Source organism: Anguilla rostrata, chromosome 11 (genome assembly GCF_018555375.3).
Source record: "Anguilla rostrata isolate EN2019 chromosome 11, ASM1855537v3, whole genome shotgun sequence".
NCBI classification, from domain to species: domain Eukaryota; kingdom Metazoa; phylum Chordata; class Actinopteri; order Anguilliformes; family Anguillidae; genus Anguilla; species Anguilla rostrata.
Genome location: NC_057943.1, coordinates 32,335,134 through 32,353,400, shown reverse-complemented (window position 1 = coordinate 32,353,400; position 18,267 = coordinate 32,335,134). Strand labels below are relative to the sequence as shown.

The 18,267-nt window shown below is 44.5% G+C and overlaps 1 protein-coding gene across 1 annotated transcript in view; it reads right to left on the bottom strand.

Annotated features, from left to right (window-relative positions):
• Window positions 1-18,267, bottom strand: part of itchb (itchy E3 ubiquitin protein ligase b) — a 36,540-nt gene that overhangs the window by 7,438 nt on the left and 10,835 nt on the right. The window contains exons 4-18 of the mRNA XM_064299425.1: window positions 16,974-17,098; window positions 15,417-15,551; window positions 14,539-14,584; window positions 14,114-14,292; window positions 12,665-12,872; window positions 10,417-10,512; window positions 9,639-9,813; window positions 6,689-6,758; window positions 6,271-6,355; window positions 5,352-5,480; window positions 5,100-5,172; window positions 3,958-4,029; window positions 2,945-3,033; window positions 1,395-1,554; window positions 96-229 (exon numbers count right to left, since the gene is read on the bottom strand). Of these exons, the coding sequence (XP_064155495.1) occupies window positions 96-229; window positions 1,395-1,554; window positions 2,945-3,033; window positions 3,958-4,029; window positions 5,100-5,172; window positions 5,352-5,480; window positions 6,271-6,355; window positions 6,689-6,758; window positions 9,639-9,813; window positions 10,417-10,512; window positions 12,665-12,872; window positions 14,114-14,292; window positions 14,539-14,584; window positions 15,417-15,551; window positions 16,974-17,098 (1,776 nt within the window). The remainder of the gene's footprint in view (window positions 1-95; window positions 230-1,394; window positions 1,555-2,944; window positions 3,034-3,957; window positions 4,030-5,099; window positions 5,173-5,351; window positions 5,481-6,270; window positions 6,356-6,688; window positions 6,759-9,638; window positions 9,814-10,416; window positions 10,513-12,664; window positions 12,873-14,113; window positions 14,293-14,538; window positions 14,585-15,416; window positions 15,552-16,973; window positions 17,099-18,267) is intronic.

The window sequence follows — 18,267 nt, the reverse complement described above, 5'->3', positions numbered from 1 at the left end:
CACACACACAAAACAGACACAAGCACGCACGCACGCACACTTTCTGTACTGAAGCTCGTTCAAATGTGAAACTGAAATGGGAACACGCCGCTCACTTGATCCAGATGAGGGAGTTGTAGAACTCAGGATCGATGGACTCCAGATCGTTTAAGCTCAAAGGCTTGTTAAGCATGCGCTTGTAGAAGGGGAGGGAGAACCCCGTGTCAATGAACTTCCCGTGGAACAGTGCCTGAGAGACGAAAAAATACATCAACTGAGAACCACGTGTTAGAGGATGAGCGCACCTTTATCAGCCAAATTGGGCGTTTGTTTTACCATTAGTGAGTTTAAGCAATGGTTCTTAAGCTTGGGCCTGGGGCCCCCCTGTGTATGCTGGTTTTCGTTCGACCCACAATCGCAATGCAAGAATTTTAACAAGCTGTTCATTTTTCTTAATTGCTCTTTTCATGTTTAGAGCGATTTAACCCACATTATGTTAGAGATGGCTATGCATAGACGTGTTTGGAAATACCTACATCGACCAGGGTGTATACAAGGCATATACAGCGTAGAGTTGAAGTAGGGCCTGCACACTAGTAATAACGGTTGATTGTCTTTAACCTATAGCGATTTGTCTCCATATGTGGCTTCATATGCCTGGGCTGACATCAGATACCAGGTGACCTAAACCAGATGACCTACTAGGTCTACTATATCAGTCTATATACAGGAGGGAAAAGGGCACTTTTAGTTTTACCCTACAAAGATCCAATTTTGATCAAAACTTTGTTTGACACCAATAAAAGGTTTACATGGAGTTCAGGAGTGCAGAGTCTATTTCTAAACTCTAGAAGTAGCTATGCATGCTTTGTAAAAAATGTTTTAACTGATCTAATAGGTGAATCAATTGGCTCCTAATTGGTGCAAGTGTGGACACATGGCTCCTAAAACTAACCATCTGGTAGATAATGAAGAATTCAAAGACAAAGCAAATGATAATGAGCCAAGCTTGTATTGTGTTGTACATGTTCAACAAACTAATTAGGAGCCTATTGATTCACAACAGTCTTTAATTTGGTCAAAGAGTGACAAATTTTGTTACCTCTTTTTATGTAATTGTATGTAATTTGCACCACAGCACAATAAGCACAATGTGATCAAGGGACTTTTATATCTTCATGGCATGTATGGTTATTTCAATCAATGTGGCTTTAAATAAGGGTAAATAATCCCTCTAAAGACGAAGCATGAACACAATTAAGAAAAACAAACAGCTTGTTAAAATTCTAGGATTACAGCTGTAGTTGGAAAGCAAATCAGCAAACACGGGGGGGGCCCAGGACCGAACTTGCAAACCACTGATTTGAATGGTAACGGTACAACAGAAGCATTAGTTAGCCAATTAAAATCCTCACCATGGCAATGAAGCGGCCAATGAACTTGAAGTATTTGAGGTGGTCGGGGTTGATGTAGGAGGCGGGGTTTATCTGCAGACAGTAGTTGTCCTTCCCGGCGTACTCAAACAGGCAGTACATAGGGTTCAGCACCTCGTGTGAGAGCAAGAAGAACCACTCCCTGCATACACAAAAGCAAAAAGAAAACACATTATACTCATCCTACGCATCATCATCACAATCATCATCAACTTTAGGTAATTAAATTGACTAATGAGGCAATTTGTCCCACCCACACCAGCTTCACACAGAGGAGTTTTTCCCACATCATTACATTACATTTTATTTGGCAGACGCTCTTATCCTGTGACGTTTAATAAGTGCAAATGGAAGGTCGTTGGAACAACCACAAACACAGGTCAGATAAAGTACAATTCTCATAATGTAGCAGCTAACCATAGCCACGAACATCAAATCTCGTTCAAACAGTAAAGCGTAGGCTAAGTCAGTAAAGCTATGACTAAGCCTTAAGCTAGAAATGAGGCATGATTACAAGGGATATGACAAAGAACTAAAAGAACATCAAGATGAGGATACAAGTACAACAACAAAGTGCAAGAAGATGAATATGTCACATGAGTGTGGAGGAAGTGTAAAAGTTAGTCAAGAGAATCTGAAGAAATGTGTCTTCAGACCATGGCAGAAAATGGGCAGTGACTGAGCGGTTCATAGCAGTTAAACAGCAGTGATGTCCCCCTGTTCAGGGAATTAGGAGCACTGCTTCTCCATATGCACCCAACCCTCCCATTAAACTCCAGTGTGTCTGTTAACCCTTATTACATACAAACTGTGCTACACTGGTAAGCCCTTGCTGTTTGGTTCTCAAGTCTAAGTTTTCCAATGGAAATGAAATCCTGATGAGTCCGCTCTATCAGTACAGTCAGACAGCACACTGCTGATTGATGAGAAGTCTGTGACAATTTAAGGAAAACATAACCATTAAGGCTTTAGAGAAGGTGTCGTCAAAAGCTTCAACAATACTTCAATAATAGAAGGTTATTCAATGGCTTGTATCCAATCTTGTATAGATTCAGGGTAAATCTAATGGATACTGAACACTCGGCATGCAATCAATTTGGCCTACATTAACTGTAAAGAGTACAACATAACCATCCACTCCAATCATGCAAAATTCCCCAAGATAAGCTGTCTGAATAATTCTAGGTTTGGCCTGATGATTAAAAACTATGCTCACTGGTAATGCAACAGTATAGATTTCCAATATTTCACTCATTTATGTTATACAGCTCAAAAAGGCAAATCTACAATAGCTTGTTTAAGTTTCTGATTTCATATTGGCTGTAGTTACCCACTGTTGAATACCAATTATTCATTCCCACTCATCATTCTCCCACATGAAGTTAAAGTTACAGTCAGGACTTAATAGTAAAACCATTCATTTTTCCTGGTGTAAGACTGGCATGTATAAATTTAGGGTGTCCCCATTCTGGACCGCCACAAGGTGAAAGCAGCCAGAAGGCAGATGGTAGGTAGTGATTGGATGAGCTTGCCTGGCCACACCCCCGTAGTCCAATCCTTCCTCTCCTGGGAAAATGATCCAAAGTCGTCGTCGCAGGTCCTGTGCGTTGAAGCTCATGATCTACAGACAAACACACAGGGGCAGAAGGAAGCCGTTACAATGAAAGCAAAGGTGTGGACAGATGAGACGGCGATTCACTTGTATCAGAGTGATGGCAAGAGCAGTGTGGAGGCCAAAAGGAACTGCCCAACATCCAAAGCACCCCCGTCATCTGTGTAAAATGTTGGTGGGGGGATGAATGGCTGCGACAGGTACAGGCTCATTTGTCTTCATTCATGAGGTAACTGCTGATAGCAGCAGCAGAATTAAATCTGAAGTGTACAGAAGCATCTTATCTGCTCAAGTCCAACCGAAAGCCCCCAAACTCATTGGACGGCGCTTCATCCTACAGCAAGGCAATGATCCCAAACAAACTGCTAATGCAACAAAAGATATTTTAAAACCAAAAACTGTAAAATGATTGACTGGACAAGTCAGTCAATTGATCTGAATCCAAGTGAACATGCGTTTCACATGCTGAAGAGAAAACTTAGGGCAACTGGCCCCAAAACAAGCAGGACCAGAAGATGGCTGCAGTACAGGCCTGGCAGAGTATCACCAGAGAAGATACTCAGTGTCTGGTGATGTCTATGGGTCACAGACTTAAAGCAGTTATTGCAAAGTATATGCAACAAAGTACAAAACATAACCACTTTTATTTACGTAACATTAACATGTCCCAAGCATTATGGTGCCCTGAAATGGGGGAAAGCTATGCATAAAAAGTGCTGTAAATACCACATTTAAATAAAAATGTATTAAAAATGTATAAAAATATACTCCTACATAAAAGCTAAGAATGTGCAATTCAACAACATTGTTTAATTACAAATATAGAATTTTAATAAAAAAATTAAATATGTAAAATTCATGTTGCTATCTTCAATTCCTCATCTTGAATTCAGTTTGGCCCCCTTCATTCCCTGTGTTAATATGCACACTCACCTGCTGGAACGAGTCTTCAAACAGAGTCTTCCGGGTTACGGTGATCTTAATGTGCTGAGGCATTGCCAATTGCTGTTAAAAAAAGGAAGCATCTTTCATCACACAAGTGCATTACCCCTGGCTCCTCTCTGGTCATAAACTACCCCTTGCTCATCATTAAAATGTGATATTTTTATCCACAATTCCAGGAAAATCCACAGATGTTCACATATGAAGATTAACGCAGACGTGTCATTTTTAAATTGACTGATGAATGGGACTAATAAAGATATTATATTCTTTCTGAGGCTTTCAACATATAACTTGGACTGTCATGACACTCTACCCCTGACAACCCCCTCCACCTTCAACACAGGAAACTGGGGAGTGGCCTAGTCGATAAGGATCAGGCCTTCGAAACACAAGGTCGTTTCAAATTCCAAAGCTGCCTTCTCCAAGACGTGAGCAGTCAGCCAACAAGAAGGTGTCGATGCAATCAAGATTTTTTTTTTTGATCCCACACAGGGAAATTGTCGTCACACTATCAACAATTCAACCGCAAAGTTGCTGGAACAAAAGCATATTTTTGATTCATAAACATGTCAAAAGGTCATGGACTAAAACAAAATTAACCGTAATTTAGCAACAACTGCCAGTCCAATCTTTACAAAACCTTTGCTTACTTGCCTGTCTATCTTGTCTGTGTTCCTTGTTTTCTCAGTCTACTGTATAATTGCTGCTATAACTGCATCCAAATATATATTTTAGATTCTGTTTGGTTTTGCAGATTTTTTTTTTGTCAAGTTCTGTTGTTCTGTGCATTGGTGTTATTACCAAGTCAAAGGGAGCCCCAGTCCTGGAGGTTTTATCTAGCCATTTAGCCTGGCTCAATTAGCTGTGTATGCTAATGTGGCTTTAGTCCTATATGAAACTAGAGTATGGTCTTTCGTATAGGGACATGAACAGTCTTCAGCTGTCACTGCTGAGCTCATCAATGAATTTAGCTAAAATGGAAATGATAGGACTAATTAAATCATTGAGAGCAGAAGTTGGTATGAAATGGATACCTGTGGGGCTAGTATAATTATGATTTAGCTGTGTTCAGCTCCCCCTTTACATGCATAAACACATACAAATAAAAGGTTCCTGAAGCCAGAACTCACCTGACACCAGAACCGGAAGTACTGAACTTTGGCTTTGAAGTCTCGCACGTATGTGATCTGTGGGCCATTTTCCCTGAGAGGGCAGTAATATAGAGATAGATGGGGGAGGAGTGAAGGGAAAATAGAGACAAAGGGAGAGAGAGACGTGGGTCAGTATCAGTATAACTAGCACGTCTCCTACCTCTAGAACACAATATAAGATGTTCTGCTCGTGTTATGATGCATGCTGTGAAAGCGCTTGGGGGCACTCACAGTGAGGACTTCCCGGTCCGCGGGTCGATGTAGGTGGTGGTTTTCCGGTTGTGGTCTACGAAGTAGGGGATTCCGTCCACCGTGAAGCGCATCTCCCAGCCCTCCGGCAGCGGCTTCTCATTCAGCAGCCTGGAGGGGCGGGGCACAGGGTTCAAAGCCACGCCCCCCTCCACCCAACGCTCATCCTCTCAAACAGACCTCATTTCCCTGAATGCGTTACATTATATCCAATTATAACCCAATGGCCATTATCATAACCAGTCAACATGGGCCATTATTATAACCAATCACCATGGGCCCTAACTATAACCAATCACCATGGGCCATTACAATAACCAATCACCATGGACCATTGTTAAACCAACCACCATGGGTATTCATTACTACATCCATGGCTCCTCATTTCACACTGTAGCCACACAGCCACAAATAAATATCCAAACGTTTCAAACTTTCATTGAATTTATCCCTTCACTCAAATAATTTTGGGTGTGTAAGTACTCTCAGTCAGTCTGGCACAGCACAGACAAGCCCACACTCCCCTTGAAACAGTGGGCGACAGGTTATTGATTTCTTATGCATTGCTAAAATCACTTAGCAGATGCTCTTATCCAGAGTGTGAAGTGTGAACTCATCTATTCGGCAGTTGCAGTAAGCTGGAACGGACTCTGAGTGGAAGAAGCTACATCACACACAGCCTGCACAGACGGGCTGTGGGCTCGACAGTGACTGAGGGGAGGTCACAGTCCCCGCTAGAACAGTGCAGGAGTACGATGAGGCCCTCAGCGGTTCCTATTTATAGTTTGGTGCCCCTCCGAATTAAATTCTTATGGCCGTCCCATCCATGCGTCTCTTTCCGGAACCGCCGTTTCGTGAGGCTGCGAACGATCGGTCAAGAGTGCGGCGGGCGGAGCCTCACCCCTGAGTCCGCGGGTCCTCCCACTGCGTGCTGCGAGTCGGGTGATGCAGGAAGTACACCCTGCCGTTACTGTCCGTCCGTTTCTCTGCGACAGAACAAGAAAGAGAGGATAAACCAGGCCGGCTCGCTTTAATACAACATATCAACCTCTTCCCTTTAAAGACAGCTTAAATAAGTCTAACTTTCATTACAATTACAATACTCTAACATTGCACTTTCAGTGTGTTCATACATATTTTTCTGACCCTAACACATCATTTTTTACTTTCTTTCACAGTTGCGTCTGCTAAGCCACTCAACCCAATGTATACGTTTAAAAGGACAGACCATCGTCTGTTCAGCTGCTCTGCTCACTGTATATGATGAGAGGTAAGCTCTAGTCTCGTGTGTGTACATATGGTAAATAGTGCAGTTTTACCCCATCCATGTGGCAGAGGTCCCAGGGGATCAAACTCCTTGTTCTGTGCTGCAGAAACCGCATCTTGAAGCTTCAGGGGACCAAAAGAAACGTGGGTTTAGAGAACGGCTACACAGACAGGGGAGAGATAACAGCCAGGAAGGACACCCTGGGTGCTTCCCCTCCACATCACAGCTCAGCTAGCAGACCAGGAAAACCGCATTAAAACGTACTGCATTTCCCATACACTGGTTTTATCTGGGCTGCCCGCCAAAACAGATCTGAGCCACGGTAGACTCACGCTATTTCGAACACAAAGTGTGTGGTGTTTGTAACACCGTGAGGTACTATGGTATTCTGAACACAGGAATGTAGTGGAGTCGTTTTGTCCTTTTCTGAATAACTATTGGTCCAATTCACATCAATCGGTTTTGGTCTCTGAGAGCCAATAAGCAACCACAATCATAAACCGCATTCATCAGGAGAAACTGCCACTGAACTTATGGATGTCAACTTCTACATGAAGCAGCCACCTCCCCATGTTTTGTTTGGAACACCACAAGCTTATGCTGGTTGTTTATTTACGCAAGCAACACACTATACTTAACCTTCATTATTTTTTCTCTGAAGTGTCAAAGTGACATATAACCAACTGTCAATTCACTGTGCGAGCTGCCCGTCCTCCCTCCTTCCAATGTTGCCAACTCCGCTTATTACAAACAGCTTTGGGCTGGCTTCTTTTTTCTGAAAGTCGCTGTTAAATTTAATGAGTCGCAGGTTGAGGTTTAATGGGCTTGTTTTAGTTTGGGTGTGCATATTTTTGGGCTTTTTTCATTGTTTGCTGTTTTGGGATAAAATTAAAGCTACACAAAGCGAAATACTGCTAGCTGTGTTTTCAAACAAGCCAGCTCTCCCCCTCCTCTCCCTGTGCCAAAGAGCTCTGCTGCTTGTGTATTGCGCACAATTCCCACACTCACCACAAGCTCTTCCTAAGAAGACTAAAGGGCCAAGAAGATGTCTGCTATGTAAATCAGTATTTGACATGTGACCCATTTAAACAGCTGAATACAAATGATGGGAGAGTGAGGTTTTATGAACCCAAAATAGATGGTGCTACAATCAACTTTCAATCAGCAACTTGTTTGAGCCAATCAAATTTCTTCTCACACCAACTGGCTCAAATCATAGGCACTAATGAACAGGGCTGACGCGATCACCGTATAATAGTCATACCATTGCTATGAAAATCCATACAGTTAAATTTTCTGTCACTGTGCTTTTAAATGTTTATACCATTCTCAGTTTCGTTTTATATAAAAGCTGCCAGTAAAAAGCCGTTGTGCGTATTTTCAAATATAGAATGAAGAACAACTGTTACCCTGTCTGCTTCCTTCTATGCTTCTTGTAAAATGTGTGCCGACTTCCACATAGCCTCTCCTCCTGCTGGACAGGAGTAGCAGCAGCCATTTTGAACTTAACTGACAGGTTTGTGCAAGTAGGAGACAGGGGGAAGAATGTTCTGAACATGAGCTAATTTTCTGAAGCCAGAACACATAGAATCTTTAAAAAAAAGATTTTGGCCTACAATAATAAAAAATACTGAAGATTCTTTTGAAAGTCAAATTGTTCACTGTGGTGGTGGTACAACTGGTCTTGCCTCCCTTTACCGGAAAAACAAGCGAGGAGAAATGTGAATTTGAGCAACTCGGTCAGGGCAGGTATTCAGTACTACAGGAAGCAGACTCCCTGTCATTCCCTCAAACCCCACTGACTGCTCCTCTTCCTCACACAGAACCTCAAGGAGGACCCCTAAACCGGTGTACGAATAGACAACAACCTACAGCACAATAACATGCCATTCTTTTGGTAATGTTCAGGCCTATATGACAGAACTCATATAGATTTATTTAGATTTACTAAAGGAGTTCTACAGGCAGAAAATGACTGGTTAAAAGCCAACACAGGCTGTTTAACAAACAGTGGAAGTACAGTATGTGCTTGAGCAGTAACCTAAGGGTCATTCCAATCGCTTATTTTCACTCCTTGCATCTCATTGTCACGGCATTTCCTTGCTCCTTATCTCCACCTAACAGACAATGTGAGGAAGAGATGCAAAAATGAGATATGGGGAATCAAGGCTCCACGTATTAGGTAAAAGGAACATCCTTGCTCCGTCAATCGTCAGTTTGAAGCGGCGTCAAATTACTGACGTGCCAGATGTGGAGAGGTGGACCCGCAGGTGGATCGTTCAGATTGCCTGTTCCGAAAAAAGACTTCCGCAAAGGCTGCACTCGAGTACCCTCGCTGAAGCATCCTCCAGGAGCTTCCTCACTCCTCACTCCTCACTCCTCACTCCTCACTCCTCACTCCTCACTCCTCACTCCTCACTCCTCACTCCTCACTCCTCACTCCTCACTCCTCACTCCTCACTCCTCACTCCTCACTCCTCCAAGGAGGATTTAATGGATTTGAACGTCCTTAAAGATGGCGGACCTCGACGATTTCCGGGTCACGCGAGGACCGAGGAGACGAGAACGGATAAAATAACTGACTGGACTGAACCTCTAATGAATATTACCAAGGGTGGTAATGATGGTTTTATAGGTCTGGCAGTTAGTAGGCTACATACCAAAAAAATGGCTCCAATACAACAGTGTAGAGACAGAGAAGCACCATCTGGTTCCATATTAAAAGAAATTGGATGTTTGAATAGGCTGCTGCAGTAATTACTTTGAAATTGCTTTTTCATCCTATGCGTTATTTGTGAACCTAAATTTCATAACTGTGACAGCCCCACCAATGACCTTGGGGAAAACCCACCCATTTTGATTCTGCGAAGCATTGATCGCTCATCACAACTGAATACTTCGCTTCAGTCACCTCGGGGTACAAGCCTAACTCGGGGTGTAACAGTAGTGCCTTAACGCAGGGATTCGAACCCGTGTCCCCTGCGTTCTGAATGGAGACCCACCCCGAAGATGAACCTCTGGTTGAACTGCTGCATAGCTCCCTGCAGCTGGTCGCGCTGGTGCTGCCACTGCTCGTAGTTCCTGACCGACTCCACCGTGGGGCGCTGCCACGTGGTGCTCCTGCTGATGTGATCCACAAAGTACACCCTGCCCATGGGATCCACACGCCGCTCCCACCTGGAGAGAGGGGGCACATGCGAACACACACACACACACAGACAAGGACACACGCACATGCACACACACACACACAAAGGGACGCACAGGCACACACACACATGCACAAAGACAGACACAATAAAAATTTGTAACCAGCAGGACCCTCCACTCTCAGCATTTGACCCCAAATAGTCTCAGTATTGTGCCTCTCATATATTGTTACTATTATAATTGCTAATACTCCTGTTCACATAAACATGCATGTATGCTGAAAGCAGCTATTCAAAGCTGTTAACAGCTGATGTTTGTTTATTACCCTGAAGCAGGAAAGACACAGACGTGGAGTATCCATGACTACTCACTGACGTGGGCAGTCGTTCACATTAATATTAATGAGACGGAGAATGAAGTCGTCTCATTGGATAAAGACGCTGCACTTATGGCATTAACGAATGGAGTGAGACCGAGTGAAAGCTCTCTCTCAGCAATGCGTCACTGTTAACACAGACAGGCGGGGTCTTCCCGCAGCGCACAGGAGAGGGAGGGGTCAGAAGAGGGACAGACTGCGAGAGTACTCATTAGGAAACGGCAGCAGGTTTTTTGGGGGATGCGGGTCCCTACCCCGGAGGCAGGGGATCTGGCCTCTCCCAAGTCGTCCTCTTCTCTACGTGATCCACGAAATACATGCGCCCGTTGGGGTCCACCCTCTGCTCCCACCTGCCAGACAGACGAACAGACAGAGCCGGACGGGCAGGTCAGGATGAGACACTCACCCCAATCCTCCACCTCCCTCCATTTTGTAACGGAAATAAAAAACAAGCAAGCAAAAAGCTATCACGTTATCATGATAATTTGTATATTATTTGTATATACTTGTACATTAACCAGGTAACCACAAAATACTGTGACATGTACCTCGTATCGACCGAACATCTTTTTAAAAACCATAATGTGATTTTTTTGGTAGGGTATGGTAGGCTAAGCACTGATGTCACATTTCCTCCAGTCCTCCCCCCCCTCACTTGGGCTGACTGGTAAAGACAAACCCGCTGGCTGTAGAGGAAGCCGGGGAACTCGATTGTCAAAATGTCAGAAAACTCCATTTCTGCCCACACATCTCAATGTCCATAGACCACTGATCCTTTGGTAAGCTGTAAGGGTCACTGATGGTTCTGATCACCTTTATTTTTATAAGATAATTGTTTGTTTTACTTCTGGTTTCACAGCTTTCCCTAATAACTTATTATTAGAAGCATTATTAGTAGGTTTCTGAGTGAGGGGGAGGTGTTCCAGTGGAAAAAAGACATGACTGCATAGCCACTATTCGTGCAGTCGACTGTACAACAGCTCTTTCCCATTATAGAAGTGTCTTCTGTGTGTTTTTAAGTGACAGCACTGAAGCAGAATGCTGAATGGGTCTTTTTTTCCTCTGGGGGGGGGGGCATGACTACAGAGACTTTAGCATACCCTCAATACACACTTTCATTTGACACTGACACCAGTCTAATTAACCACCACTTGTGTCACTAGTACCACAGTAACGGCACAAGCATGAATTTTGACAGATGTTACAAAAGCCCTTTAATTCCATGAGCATGGGTCAGGCTACATGTGAACAAGGGGCGGGTCACAGCATTAGCACATCAGATAGAAATACAACACGGCAGGGTCAACTTGTGACATTTTGACCCCTGTTCTCCACACTGTTTCTCTGACTCTATTATACCAATACACTGATGAGTCAGCTAGTCCATGAACACATTTATTCAGCTACCACAGAGGTCCCTCACTCTTAGCTTCAGGAGGTGGACAAATGTGAATGTCCTGGGACAGTTTGGTTTCCTGAAGGAATGCAGATTTGGTATCAATAGAGTGGGCTGTCCGTAGTTTTTAACATATCACTGACAGGAGCAGTCTGAGGGACTCTGAGCCACATGCAGAAGAGCCTGCTGGGAGATCTTGCGTGTTTAGCTCCTCAAACCCTCCGGCCGCTAGCCGTGTTTTGGGTACTATGCCATCTTGTGTTTCCTTAAGGGTGAACATCCATCTTGTAGAAATGCATTTTTGGCCTCTGTTTTTTACCTCCTCAAACACTCCATTTTTCTTCCAGCTATTGATTTCATCAAGTTTAGGATATTCAAATGACTCATCATTTGTAACAGGCACATCATTGTATCCGTCAGACTGCTGTTCTCCATTCCCCATGGGTTCAATTTGCAGAGTGCCTATCCGTGATAGGTCAGCTGACCCTGTTGTACCAGGAAAAACTAGTACTTTTGCTGTGTGGGAAATTCCAGTTTCAATTTCCACATATCTAATTGTTGGTTCTGCTTTCAGATTCAGACCTCCTTCTGTTCTTATGATAAGAGGCTGTGGATTGTCTGGACATTCTCTGTGTCAGACACAGTGTCCGTATCAATGCATACAGCATCAGATAAGTCGGCATCACCTACTGTACTGTTTTCTGCAGGGCGCTTTCGACCATCGCTAGCTCTGTCAGTGTGATGAGAATTGACTCAGCCCCAGAGTCTTTGGTAGTCTAGAGTGCTGTACCCAGACATAATTGCCCCCATGCCTACCAAACATTACCACCCCATCCTGTCCAACTACCACACCGGGGCCTTTCCATTCATTACAGTCCAGTCTTTTGCAGAATACTTTGTCTCCAGTTTCAGCATTCATCTGTGGGACTAAGCTGCCCCCGCAGGGCTCTCTGGATTCTCTCAGTACACTCAGTGGCCATTGGAACTAAGGTTCAACAACGAGACCCCTGTGCACCAGGCACAGATGCATTAACAGGGAGTGCGGTACCGCAAACGCAACAATAAAGTGACTTTAAAACCAGACTTAACAGTCCGGCTGGCCTTACCCAGGGGGCATTGGGGCGGCGTTGACAGAGGGGATTCTGGGAGTGGCGGGGCCGGCTCCGGCCGCCTGCCTGCCTCCTGCGGCCCCGGGCTCTGGGGGCCCCAGGCCGTCGGCCGTCTCAGGGGCCCCCGCGGCCGACACCCGCGCCGCGGCTTCCGAGCTTGTCGTCCCGTCGCCGTTGCTGGGGGCCGGCCCATTAGAGGACACCGCTAGAAACACGGCCAGAGAACAGGGTCAACAACTGTTAATTAGCTATCAGTCAATCAAAGCATATACATTTACACATTCTGAAGTGTGCACTGCAAGGCACTTTGTGAAGGAGATCAAGGTCTGAATGGATTTCCCCTAGTTAAATAAAGGAAAAGGAAATCAATCAACCTCTCTACCACCCAACCATCCAACCAATCAAATATCATTACATTTTTAAGGCACGTGTTTTTGAACTGCAAGCATTTGTGCAGAAACGTGGATTCTGTTCTCAGATCAGTTTCTATGGACACAATGTGTCCAAGACACTTTTTTGAGCAGCTATGTCAAGACCAAGAAAAGTAATTCAGGTTCTTTTAAGTACTTCTGTCAGAATTTCGTCACACTACAGAAATATTCAAGCACTTCAGTTTTCTTATTTCATTTTAAAGTTGTGTACACTTAAGGAGTGTAGTACTCCTGTCAAACAGACCAGTGATGCGCGGATCGGCTCTGACGTCATCAGAATCCGCATGTACGCATAAATCATCCACCCGCCACCCACCCAAACTAATTATTTTCTCCAATTTAGAGACCCGCACCCGATCACACATTACCATTATTTGTCAGTGGGATATATGTAAGCGTGATGATATGGTAACATATTACACTGAAGTAGGCTGGTTTTAAATAAACATTTATTTAAAGTAAAAGTTCTTCTTTTTTGGTAAAACGAAAATGGCAATAGGTATTTCCACAATAGCCTGAACACAGGCTGACATCTTTAATCCCTCCAAATTAAAATTCTGAATGTCACTGCAACTTCCCGAACACAAACAATTTAAAAGCTAATAATAACGTTTGGCAGCTGCCCAAAATAAATAAGTAATAAAACCCAACGCGTTCAGCAGTCCAAACACAGGCTGGCATATTGAGGCTAGATTATCGATTATCTCTTCAAAATAAAATTCTGAATGTCACTGCAACTTCCCAAATACCAACAATTAAGAAGTAATACTAATGTCTGAAGGCTGTCCAACCCATCTGCTATTAATCAGAATGTTAATTTTTGTGACTCAGCCCGCCCGATCCACGGATTAACCATGGTGCCCGCGGATATAACTGCGATCCGCGCATCACTATAAGAGACACTACCAGCAGGCAGAGAATCTATTTCATATTGTGGATCTAGTTTAAGTCTCTGGTCTACAGACATGCGATTAAAACCTGAATGGTCGACGGCCGGATCAAGATGATCACCCACCTGGTGAGGGGGCGGGCTTGCGAGGGGTGGGGGGCGGAGGCCGGGAGGGTCGTGGGGGTCTGAAGGGCCTGGACCCCCCCGCAGACAGGGAGGGGGACGCTGTCTTGTTGGCCACTCTGCCGTTAGGGGTGGGCCTGTCCTCCAGGCTGTCGACCGAGGGCGAGGCGTCCCTGCTGCTCCTGTGGTCACAAGGGATGCCTCCGTTACCCACTCCGGAACTCTCTATTACACACTCCGGAACTCTCTATTACACACTCCGGAACTCTCCCTTACCCACTCCAGAACTTTCCATTACCCACCCCAGAACTCTCCATTACCCACCTGAGAACTCTCCTTACCCACCCCAGAACTCTCCATTACCCACCCTAGAACTCTCCATTACTCTCCAGGAAATTAAAAATAACAATGTAACATAGGACTCTTACCGAATATGGTCACCATTCTGTCGAGAGTCTCCATTAGGAACAGCATCTGTGGCACACAACAGAATGTCTGCTTATGATAATAATAATAATGATAATAATATTAATAATAATAAAGTGGTCGTGCTAGCCCATGGAATGCTGTATCTTTGGAAGACATTTAAAAACCTGTGTTTCATGCTAATTCACTTGCGTTCTGGTGCAAATGACTTTGTCATAATACACCAACTCTCAATAATGGCGCAATAAATACAGTTAGTCATTCATCATTTTATTATGACACTTGCAACACAAGTGAGATAAAATAAGGTACAAATAATGTTTTGGCTTTTCTGATCAATACAAATTTTTTGCAAGACTAAAAAACAGAACACCCCCTCCCTATGAAGTGTTGCGTCCGGCGCCTGTGCTACAGGGTGGGGGTTGGAACGGAACCAGGATTCAGTCTGAAGAGGTGGGCCTCCAGTTAGCAGGATTATTTGATATCTTCAGACGCCCACTAGACAACCATGGGAAAAGTGTTCCACCAATGGGGGGCCAGTAAAGATCTGCATCTTGACTGCATGTTCCCTGGAGAAGTGGTAACTTGGGGAGGGGAGGGGAGGGAGTCTCGAGGTTTCAGAACAGAACAATCTGGCTGGGGTGTAGGTTTACATGATTGATTGGAGGAAAGACGGGAGCCGTTCCATTCGCTGCCCTGTAGGCCAGTTCCAAGGTCTTAAACTTCACGCAGCAACAACGGGGCACCCATTACAGACCACTGAAAAACTGAATCCATTTAAACTGACGCTCTTTGTGAGGAGGAGTCAAAGTTGAAAAATGCATAAACGACCTAGAGGACAGATGTGCATATAATGTATTTCCGGGAGAGGAGAACCTACTTGCTTTGTTGAGCTCTGCGGCGGCAAACATTTCTGGATCCACCTGCATGCCATCCAGACAGACGGACAGATCTCCCACCACGTCCGTCAGGTCCTGGTCCGAGCTGAGCTGCAACGTCTGCACCACCTCCGAGACTGAAAGGACCAAAGAGCGCCTGCTTACGCCTGACTGGGGTACCTGCAGCCTTTCCTCCATCAGCTACTGTCCGACATCTACCAGCGTCTGCCTGCCGTCCGACATCTACCAGCGTCTGCCTGCCGTCCGACATCTACCAGCGTCTGCCTGCCGTCCGACATCTACCAGCGTCTGCCTGCCGTCTGACATCTACCAGCGTCTGCCTGCCGTCTGACATCTACCAGCGTCTGCCTGCCGTCTGACATCTACCAGCGTCTGCCTGCCGTCTGACATCTCCAGTGTCTGCCTGCCGTCCGACATCTACCAGCGTCTGCCTGCCGTCCGACATCTACCAGCGTCTGCCTGCCGTCTGACATCTACCAGCGTCTGCCTGCCGTCTGACATCTACCAGCGTCTGCCTGCCGTCTGACATCTACCAGCGTCTGCCTGCCGTCTGACATCTCCAGTGTCTGCCTGCCGTCCGACATCTACCAGCGTCTGCCTGCCGTCTGACATCTACCAGCGTCTGCCTGCCGTCTGACATCTACCAGCGTCTGCCTGCCGTCTGACATCTACCAGCGTCTGCCTGCCATCTGACATCTACCAGCGTCTGCCTGCCGTCCGACATCTACCAGCGTCTGCCTGCCGTCTGACATCTCCAGCGTCTGTCTGTTGGTCGCTAGATGCTAGCTGCTGCCAGCTCTATTTTCTAGTGGTCACTTTGTGACGACTAGTGGTTGCCTGTTTGTTGGGAGTTTGCTAGCTGCTAGCCGCTAACTGGTTGCTGGTCATTTTCTATTGTCTTTCAGACCTAAAAATCATTAACCTGCTGTATAAAATGGTAAACGCCCTACGTCCTGAGAAGCCACAGTGAACAGTGAGCGCAAGACAACAGTGAGCTGCATGACTCACATTCACATGGGCCTCTCCATGTAGCGGGTCTAGATATGCACATAGTGACGACAGCAATTTTTAAATTGCAATTTTCCCTGCCAGCATCTTTGCATTGCAGCACGCTGCATGGTTTTTGTCAGACCCTGTTTTAAGTTTCATGCTGCTGCAGGAACCAGCATGACTCAGACTTGCACAACTGTCTGGTTGTCCCCGCAATGTCAAAACAATAAGCAACACCACAATTACATGAAAACACAGATACTATACTGCAATATAGGAATTTTCAAGAATTTGTTTTCAAGAACAGAAAATACATTGTGACACTTAACCAACATAGAAATAGTACAAAATACAGAAATGATAGCTACATTCAGATATTACTGCTTTCAGATAGCTTTATATATAAAATTATATATGTACACACATATAATTATATATATATATATATATATATATATATATATATATATACACACATACATACATGGTGATATACTGCAGTATGCTGCACTTCTGTTATGGAAAACAAACCTAAGACTTGTACTCACTTTTCATGTCATTGGATTTCAGCGTTTCGCTAACTTCAAGCGTGGCCGTTCCTAACAGAATGTCCGATTTTAAAGTCTGATGACTCCACACACGGAAGACCAGCTTACTGAAAGGAGTGACGATTCTGTGAAAGGGTGGAAAAGAATTTTTTTTAAATGAAACAAATGCAAACAAAAAACATCTCCTTTGTGAAGGTTTTCATTCTGTGGAGACAAAAAATGACACTCAGGAATCAGAAATAATAAAAGTACATACTAATGAGACGGTTGTGCCATCACTTCACAAGAGGAAAACAGCAAAGCTCCACCAATCACTGAGAAAGTTGCTAACAATCAATAGAACTAAGCAAACTGTGTTTGGTGGATACTTTCTTGCTATACCTCCACAGGATACCAGTGGGAATTACCAGGAAGTAGCCAGAAAGTATATCCACCAATCACCACTGGCATTGTTCTACTTGTTGATATAAACCTACTCCAGTGACGTCACAACTCACTTATCAAAGTTTTACTGTCCTCTATCAGGAAATAAAATATTTTAATCAAAGGTCAAACAAAGACTATCTTCATAAAAAACCTCACTGGAAGGCAAGGGAACTATATCGTGGCCTACAATGGTTTCCTGTTTCCCCAGGGTCTAAAAAGGAGGGTGCACACATTTCAAATACTCGGGTCAGCTCCCATTATGGTAGATGGAAGGCAGAGAACTTCCTGAAAGCATCACACAAAAGGTTATTGACCTTAAAAGACCAGAAGATGACTACAACTCAAAAAGTTAATAATAACACTTTCTAATGTTGTGTCTATTAGGACATTTAAGGCCACTGGAACAAGTCCATCTTTCCCCCATGTGTAGCGAGACAAATGGTTCAACAGGCAAAAAGAAGTTCAAGGGGTACCGTTCAAGATCTTTCAAATAACCCACCAACTGAGGGTTACAAGGTGGCCAAAGCTACCATTCAAAGACACCAGACAATGGCCTATATGGAAGAGTTGCAAGGGTGCCTCTATTGAAAACAATTCGCCAAACAAGGCCTCTTGAATTTAACAAGCTACATCTGAACTACAACTGGAACCGTCTCTTGGGACACGGACATCTTGAACTTGCACATCAGCATTATGTTCGGCATGCAAAGAATTCAAGCCATGATAAAACAGCACGTCATTCCCACATTCCGACTGTCTTCATTTTGATAATGAGTCTCTCACATGGTCCCTTACCAAATGCTTTCTGGAAACCTAAGTAAGCCTTGCTACAATCAAAAACGCTTTGTAGCTTCCTCAAAAAATGCCA